Raw genomic sequence first — 9,015 nt, forward strand, 5'->3', positions numbered from 1 at the left:
CTGAATGTTGGAGTTTAAAAAGCTTTTCTGTGACTGTGGGCACTAAAATCTGTACATGCTTCACATGTAGAGGTTTCAGCTGCAACATGACCTCTGACATCTGAAAGTTTGCTGCTCGGTGAACCAATGAGGTGATTTACACTTCAGAGCTGAAGCTCTATCGAGAGTTTTAGATGAACTAACATTTCCAGAATTCTGACAGTGAAATGAAGCCATTCAAGTGATTTACATAAAACTGTTTCATCTACACAATCTCAAGCTGTAGCAATCATTTTGATTGGATGATTTCATTCAAAGTTACACGCCAGTCAAATTCATGGCTGTGGCCCAACGTGACGCTTTTACCCAAATCTAGTGATGTAACAATCCAAACGAACAAAACTTGGTACTGACGATCAGCATTGTACTTTTAACACTGGACCAAAATGACGTCTGGCCCTGCAGTGATTCTGAAATGACACCCGACATCGGTCTTTAGTTCTGTCCATTTGGGCTGAATAAACAAAGTCTGCGTTTTAAAATGACTGACATTGATCCCATAAGTGGCATCGAGGCCTTGAGTTTTCTACAATTCTAACCATCTTTCAGTCTGATGGGACACCCCGGTTAAATTTCAGTGACGACCCGTCACATTTAGAAGTGGCGACATCAGAACGTGGCGTATCAATCAGCCAGTGTGTTGGATGATCAGAGTGGGGGGGCTGCAAAACGGTAAAAACGATAAATTCCTGTTGACGTTTTTGTGTGAAGCCTGATTTATGGTTCTGTGTTAAATCGACATTGATTTAACGCAGAACCATAAATCAGGCTTAACAAACATGGCGGAAGGCGGATCTGAGAGCGAGGAGCTCGTTGTTGAGCGAGGCTCCAGCTCTGGAACTGGTTTGGATTTAAAAACAGTGACGAGGATCAAACATCATCTATTATGTGCAGAGTTGCAAAAGTACAGTGAGTGCAAAGGATGGCTTTTATTTATTTGTCTTGTTTCTTTATTTATCAGGTTGTATCTTTTTCTACTTTGTGATTTTATAAGCTAAGAAAACTTGAAGGTCGATGGTACCTTTACTGTTTGCTGTTATCCCACTGTTTAAGCCATACTGTACAGTTTGAATAAATGTTGAATCTGTTCTTACATTTCAAACTTGTTTCATTTGAGTCATTCCAGTTTTACAGTACAGGTGTAACTAATTTAATTGTTTTTTTTTCTTAATTCAATTTAATTGGTGTAGTTTAGTAGTATTTAGTATTCTTTTAGAGCAGTGATTTGGCTCCAAAGACTGAATGTGGTGATAGATTTATATTTACAAAGATGGAGTTGAATTGGTATTTTTTTTATCGTCATTTTTATCGTTATCGGGATAAATGACAGAAATTATCGTGATAGATTTTTTAGTCCATACCGCCCATCCCTAGTAGGTAGACGGGTAGGTGTGTAGGCAGTTGGGTGGGTGGGTATGGCTCACGCAGGAGAGTCCAAAAGCTTCTATGAAAGACGACCAAGATTCTTCAGAAGTTTTTCCAGCCTGTCCTTGTGTGCTCCTCTAACTCCACGTTTGTCCTCAGCGGTCGTGTAACCAGCCGCTCCAGGAGTCGCTCCCGGAGCAGAGGGAGATCTTCGTCCCGCTCCAGCTCCCGCTCCTCCAAGTCGTCCAGGTCCCGGTCCCGGTCCTCGCACTCCCGCAGCCGCTCCCGCTCCTACTCCCGATCCAGGTCAGTAAACACGCCGCACTGACGTCAGACACGCATGTTGGTGTGTTGGTGAGGCTGCACGTCCATGTAGACCATGGACGGGTAGACGCAGCATTACCGAGGGCGGGATTCGGTTGGTTGGTTGTCGTTCTTCCTCTGCGACACATTTGTCTTTTCTGCAACAATAAGCGGAAGAAGTAGACAGACCAGCTGTGACATCAAGCCTTTCTGAGGGGAGGTTTTGTCGCTCCCTTTTCCTCGTACTGCAAACAAACCCACTTGGAAAGTAAAATCTAACCATGGAGACCCCACGTCTTTTATACCCGGCTGTAAATGTACGCTGCTCACAAAATAAAGGGTTGTGTTCCCTTTATTGTTTTGCAGTTTAGCAGTATTTTTTTAGCAGTATTTTTAACATGGACGTCAGTCGAGATGGCCTCACATTTGGTGCCAGCTCCTAGTGGTCGGTAGAGGAAATGCAGCTTTTCTAACTTCCACGTTCAAGCTTGGTCGTAACATAGATAGATTTATTTATTACAGATCTCCATTAGTCCTCACTGCAGTGAAGACTATTCTTCCTGGGTCCAACATTGCACACCTAAAACAATAATATACCATCCTTACAATTAAAACATAACTAAATCTAAACAAAAATTATCTGAGATGTGATGGAATTCAACTAGGGGTGTGCAAACAAGGGTACCTCACGATTCAATTTCGATTCTTCGATTATAACGATTGTCGATTCGATTATTGGTGCCACGATTATTCGATTATTGTGATTTTTAATGCTTTTTTCCATGCAAGATTGATTTTGTCTTCATCTGTGGCTACATTTGTAAATAAATAGCCAATCAATTAACTCAGTTCCTCTAACAACACTCATTAGGTAAATAACAAGGTTTTTTGAACATTTGACATGTATTTTTCAAAGACACAAAATAATGTATTTTATGACTATGTAAACATTTGCTCTTTGACTTACTTAACTTTGACCAGGGAAAGCTGCACTTGCATGAGAGCGCCCTCTATTGGCGGAAAACACTGAAAACGGTCAAGCCCTGGATTTAATGAGTTCATTAATTCAAGTAAACAAGATATTTATTTAGTGTAAACATATCTGCCATATTTCAAGTGAACAATAAGAAATGTGCATTCTTGAAAATTAAATGATTCAGCAGCTTATTCAGTCTGGAATCTGGATAGGGTAAAAAAAAAAAAAAATTATTTATTTTTTTTAATAATCGATTCCAAATCGTCACGTGACGCATCGCGATGCATCGATGAATTGCACCCACCTCTAATTTCAACCCTTAAATTGTTGAAACCAGCCAGAACCAAACAACCAAAAATATTCCATTTTACACACTCAGAATTTCAGACTAAACTAACTAAAACTGACTTCCTTGCTAAGTTCTGCTTTTCTTAATTTATTTTTGAATCTAGCTGTATTGTTTATCATGGTTAAATGTGGTGGAAGCTTATTCCAGTATGTTCCTGCTCTAAACATCGTAGCCTCTTTAGTGCGTTGGTTCTTGGTAGAGGAAGAGGAAAGTGAACACCAGAATCAGATCTGGTTGCACAGCCATGTTGATTATTGATGGGTGTTAAATGTGATGACAAATTGATAGGTTTACCAATATTCCAGATGTTGAACAAAATGTTACCAGGCTCCAGGCCAGCCTTTGGTCAACTTAGTACTTATGTACAAATATTGAATGTTGTAACATCCTCTTTAGGCTTCCTCCTTTCCCTTCAGAGGCCTGTCTAATCTGTGCACTCTCCCGCCGCTCTCTCCAGGTCCCGGAGTCGGTCCAGGTCGTCTCGGAGTCACTCCGGGTCCAGATCCAGATCCCGCTCACGTTCCCCCACCAAGCGCCGGCGCGGCCCCAAATCCCGGAGCACCTCCCCTCCGTAAGTCACCCCCCTGCTCTTTCATGAAGCTTTTCCACAAGCGTGATGTGATGTTGATGACCCCCCTCCGTCTGGCTCTCCACAGCTCCACGGCGGGGCTGGGCGCCGCCCCCCCCAAGCTGCCCACCGACGCCCGGCTAGGAGAGGAGAACAAGGGCCACCAGCTGCTCATGAAGATGGGTACGGCCCGGTCCCAGTCACGCTGAGGAAGCTCTGCTTTCCCGGCCATAACCATGATCTCTGGTTGTGCAGGTTGGAGCGGCTCTGGAGGCCTGGGGGCCAAAGAGCAGGGAATCCAGGACCCCATCAAGGGAGGAGACGTCAGGGATAAGTGGGACCAGTACAAAGGTGTGGGAGTCTCCCTGGACGACCCGTACGACAACTACCGCAGAGCCAAGAGCTACAACTTTGTTGCTCGCATGAAAGCGAGAGAGGAAGGTAACGAGCTTTCATCCTCCGATGTCATCTCTCTCTTTTTACATCTGCTGTGGAATTAAAAATATCTCCCTCCTTCACACAACAGCTGGCTCAAGGTCTTAGCTTATATTAAACTCAAAGAGCAGGTTCTCACTTTCACGCTCCGGCAAAGCCTTTGACAAAACCTGGCAGCCCTGCATAGATTATTTAAACATTCACCTTGAAAATAAGTGAAAAGGGAATAATTACAAATGAATAGACCAGATACCTCGCCCCCCCCCCCCCCGTCTGTTTGTTGCTGCTATGTTTTTGTTTTGTTCTCATTTTATTTCTCATTTCATGTAGCTACTTATCTATTATTTCTTTTGCTTGTCTGTTTTTGTTTTATTTCTGATTTGGGTAGAGTGGGTGGGGAGGGAGGGTTGACAGATAATACAGGGTTGTTGCGTTCTGGTTTATGTTAAGATTTCTAATGTTCACTACCCTTGTAGCAGCTACTACCCAACAACTACTATTGGAAACGCCTTGTCACAGTGAATAGAGGGTATGCATCACTGGAATGAGTGGCTAAAACAGCAGCAACTAGTAGGGGAAACTGTGGAGAAGACGGGATAACAGCCGATTATCGGCCTAAATTAAAGCAGTTGGACTTGACAGTGACCCGTACAGTTACCCCAAGAACCAGTGGTCCATGGACATTAATATTTGGTACAGTTACCAAGAACCAGTGGTCCATGGACATGAATATTTGGTACAGTTACCAAGAACCAGTGGTCCATGGACATTAATATTTGGTACAGTTACCAAGAACCAGTGGTCCATGGACATTAATATTTGGTACAGTTACCCCAAGAACCAGTGGTCCATGGACATTAATATTTGGTACAGTTACCCCAAGAACCAGTGGTCCATGGACATTAATATTTGGTACAGTTACCAAGAACCAGTGGTCCATGGACATTAATATTTGGTACAGTTACCAAGAACCAGTGGTCCATGGACATTAATATTTGGTACAGTTACCAAGAACCAGTGGTCCATGGACATTAATATTTGGTACAGTTACCAAGAACCAGTGGTCCATGGACATTAATATTTGGTACAGTTACCAAGAACCAGTGGTCCATGGACATTAATATTTGGTACAGTTACCAAGAACCAGTGGTCCATGGACATTAATATTTGGTACAGTTACCAAGAACCAGTGGTCCATGGACATTAATATTTGGCCACGAATCCAGTTTCTGATATTTATATGTACTTAATTTCTACGCCGGGGAAATACACAAAGCAAAGCTTCAAGGCATACAAAAGTCTTGACGCTTGGTCCGACTTCAAGGCAGGATTTGTTGGAGAAATTAAAGTGATGAGGACACCGAACTTTATGATTTGACCGTTTAACGTTAGCTACCAGAAAATCCAACATTACCTGGTACAAAATGGGAACCACAAATCCACGTTTTGGTGCCTGGAATCCAGTTGTTTCTGTGAATTGCAGCGATCCATTTGTCTCTTAAGCGTATTCTTCGTCAGTCTGTAAAACGATAACTCAGATTTCTTGCTAAATCTATGAGTACAGTCGATCACACAACAGCTCTTTCCCATTTTAGATGTTTTCCAGTTGCTCAAACTGAAAGTTTACGCTGCCGCTCAGTCTTTCTGACACTCAGTCTTTCTGACACTCAGTCTTTCTGACACTCAGTCTTTCTGACACTCAGTCTTTCTGACACTCAGTCTTTCTGACACTCAGTCTTTCTGACACTCAGTCTTTCTGACACTCAGTCTTTCTACCACTCAGTCTTTCTGTCACTCAGTCTTTCTGTCACTCAGTCTTTCTGTCACTCAGTCTTTCTACCACTCAGTCTTTCTGTCACTCAGTCTTTCTGTCACTCAGTCTTTCTGTCACTCAGTCTTTCTACCACTCAGTCTTTCTACCACTCAGTCTTTCTGTCACTCAGTCTTTCTGTCACTCAGTCTTTCTGTCACTCAGTCTTTCTGTCACTCAGTCTTTCTGACACTCAGTCTTTCTGCCACTCAGTCTTTCTGTCACTCAGTCTTTCTGTCACTCAGTCTTTCTGCCACTCAGTCTTTCTGTCACTCAGTCTTTCTGTCACTCAGTCTTTCTGTCACTCAGTCTTTCTGACACTCAGTCTTTCTGTCACTCAGTCTTTCTGTCACTCAGTCTTTCTGTCACTCAGTCTTTCTGTCACTCAGTCTTTCTGTCACTCAGTCTTTCTGACACTCAGTCTTTCTGACACAGCGTACCCGCTGTGAAGTTGCATCTGTGACGTCATGCGCATTGCCTCTATTGTTTACTGACTGTATGTGAACTGAAAAAAAAAAAGATTTGTAAAAAAAAAAAAAAAAAAAAAAGATCTGGAAAATTGTCTAAAAAAGCTCCAACTGTTCTCCTCCCTGCCTGGTTTAGTGAACCGCGAGCCCCCGGAGACCCCTCCCCCTGAGTGATCGGCCCACCCCCGTCAGGATTCTGGTCACCGTTCCCAAGTCCTTCCTGCTCCAGCGTGCTTTAGCCCCAACAACACGCTGGTGTTTCCACTCGTTCATCCGTGTGTGAGCTGGACGCCTGTTCTGACGTCGCTACGCTGGACTTCTCACAGTCAGAATCCACCCTGGCAGGACTTTCTCTCATCACACCCACACATAATTGTTGAACATTAATGATTAATGTGTCACTTACTCCGTTCACTTCATTCTTTTAAATTGAATATGTTTGTTTAAGCTCATTGAGATCAAAGAGGAAGCCACTTTTGTTTGAGTTGTAGAGATGACCAGAGCCTCCAAGGGAATAATGGATATGGTTTGTTTTTAACTGCGCCCTCCTGGAAAACTGTTTCATGGGGGGATTTACAACATTAAATGTTAGTCTGTCGTTTTGTTCGTAGTAAAACAGGAACTGTACAAACAAAATGTGTATATTTATCTCCACGAGCGCGTCGTAGAGAGATCAATAAACACATCCTGACTCCCAAATGCTGTTGTGTCTGTTAATCCTGGTGACTTGGTGCTGCTGACGTTGGTTAATGCAACATTAGTGCCGTCTGTGCTATGATGCATTCTGATTCCTGACTGAAAAACTTCACATCATTTCTGTACAGGTGGTCACATAACTGACTTGTAATTACCTTTTCCAGAATTTTAGATACAAATGGAAGGTTTGAAATTGGTCTATAATTGGCTAAAACATCTGGATTTGATTTAAAAGATGAATTACTGCGACTTTAAAAACCTGCGACACACATCCTGAAAGTAGGGATGAACTGATCTGGTCCAGTATTATCAAATCAAACTTTATTTGTATAGCGTTTTTCATGCATAAAACTGCAACACAAAGTGCTTTACATAAAAACAATACGCAAACATAAAACTTAAGGCCCAAGACCATTAAAACACTTAAAAACTAGTAAAATAACCTTAAAATCGATCCTGAAGCGCACGGGGAGCCAATGCAGCGATTTTAAAACAGGTGTAATGTGCTCCCGCCCTCTGGTCCTCGTCAGCACGCGTGCAGCGGAATTCTGTCATAATTGTAGGTTGTACATGTTCTTTTTAGGAAGACCAGAGAGCAGGGCGTTACAATAATCTAAACGACATGAGATAAAAGCATTAGCACCTCCGCACTAGCCTGAGAGAGAAACGGACTGACTCTAGCTATGTTCTTAAGATGGTAAAAACATATCTTTATGTTTTTAATATGTGCAATAAAAGTGAGCTCAGAGTCAAAAATCCCACCCAGATTTTAACTGATTTTAAGGGTTTAAAATCCTGTAACTTTGGTAAAAGTTTCTCTCTCTGGCCTTCAGGACCGATGAGTAAAACCTCTGTTTTGTCCTGGCACACTACTCCGGTCTCCGCGTGTGGGGAAAAAAGCTTCACTGTATCCAGAAATAACGGAGTAACGCACCGTTTGGTAACGGTAACGGCGTTACTGAATTTAAAAAGTAATGCGTTAGATTATTAGTTACCACAAAACTAGCGGCGTTACTGTAACGCGTGTTTCAGTAATGGATGTCCCTCCCATCACCTGTGGTCTCCAGCTGCAGGGAGCAGCTGCAGGAACCAGCTGCAGGGAGCAGCTGCAGGAACCAGCTGCAGGGAGCAGCTGCAGGAACCAGCTGCAGGGAGCAGCTGCAGGAACCAGCGGCAGGGAGCAGCTGCAGGAACCAGCTACAGGAACCAGCTGCAGGGAGCAGCTGCAGGGAGCAGGTGCAGGGAGCAGCTGCAGGAACCAGCTGCAGGGAGCAGCTGCAGGGAGCAGCTGCAGGAACCAGCGGCAGGGAGCAGCTGCAGGAACCAGCGGCTCAACAGTTTCCTCCTCAGCTTGGGTTCACTCCCTTACAGACACAATCTCATGATGGTTGAGCAAGAAATGGCTTTTTTTACATCCTTCATCCTCTCCAGTCTCCTCCCACTCTGCATCAACGACGTCTCCTCTTCAACCCAGGTGGATTTAAGACCTTGTTCTGGCTTTTATTTAAGTTGAGAAACTGAAATCCTGAATACATGTACATTAATCCCAGTATGAAATGAATGCATTGAGGCTTAATCAGTTGTTTGTTTCTTGTTGTTACTCATCACAAGAGATGTTGACGAGCAGGAATCAGCTCCGGCCTGAGCTGCTGGAGCTTCACCTCTTCCAACAAACCGCATTCCTTCAGCCGTCTTCTCCCGGCGCTGTCATGATTTTAATATTCAACCTGCTCAGTGAGGTGTTGAGGCTCTGACACGGGACTCGGATATACTTTTCTTTTTAATGCTTCTACATTTATTGGAATGTCTGCTCCTTATGCTTTTGGGAGGAACATTTGTTTCAAATTATTTTATTTATTTTTTTTAAACGACCAGTGCTGATGTCTTTCCCTCTTGGCATTATGTTCACAGTAACACAGGTCTGAACGTTCCAGACCAGCAAACTGTGAAAACGGCTGGATGATCAGTTCATCAGGGAAGAGGATGCATCCTTCCTGAATCCTGGAG

General features: G+C 43.3%; 1 protein-coding gene across 3 annotated transcripts in view; it reads left to right on the forward strand.

Annotated features, from left to right (window-relative positions):
* cherp (calcium homeostasis endoplasmic reticulum protein) overlaps positions 1 to 7,011 on the forward strand; it is a 30,703-nt gene extending 23,692 nt beyond the window's left edge. For all 3 annotated transcript variants that reach the window (XM_061737425.1, XM_061737426.1, XM_061737427.1), the window contains 5 exons: positions 1,564 to 1,710; positions 3,490 to 3,603; positions 3,689 to 3,783; positions 3,856 to 4,041; positions 6,449 to 7,011. In XM_061737425.1, coding sequence (XP_061593409.1) covers positions 1,564 to 1,710; positions 3,490 to 3,603; positions 3,689 to 3,783; positions 3,856 to 4,041; positions 6,449 to 6,486 — 580 coding nt within the window. In that variant the 3' untranslated portion in view covers positions 6,487 to 7,011. The remainder of the gene's footprint in view (positions 1 to 1,563; positions 1,711 to 3,489; positions 3,604 to 3,688; positions 3,784 to 3,855; positions 4,042 to 6,448) is intronic.
* The last annotated feature ends 2,004 nt before the right edge of the window (positions 7,012 to 9,015 follow it).

This window comes from Cololabis saira, chromosome 13 (genome assembly GCF_033807715.1).
Source record: "Cololabis saira isolate AMF1-May2022 chromosome 13, fColSai1.1, whole genome shotgun sequence".
NCBI lineage: Eukaryota > Metazoa > Chordata > Actinopteri > Beloniformes > Belonidae > Cololabis > Cololabis saira.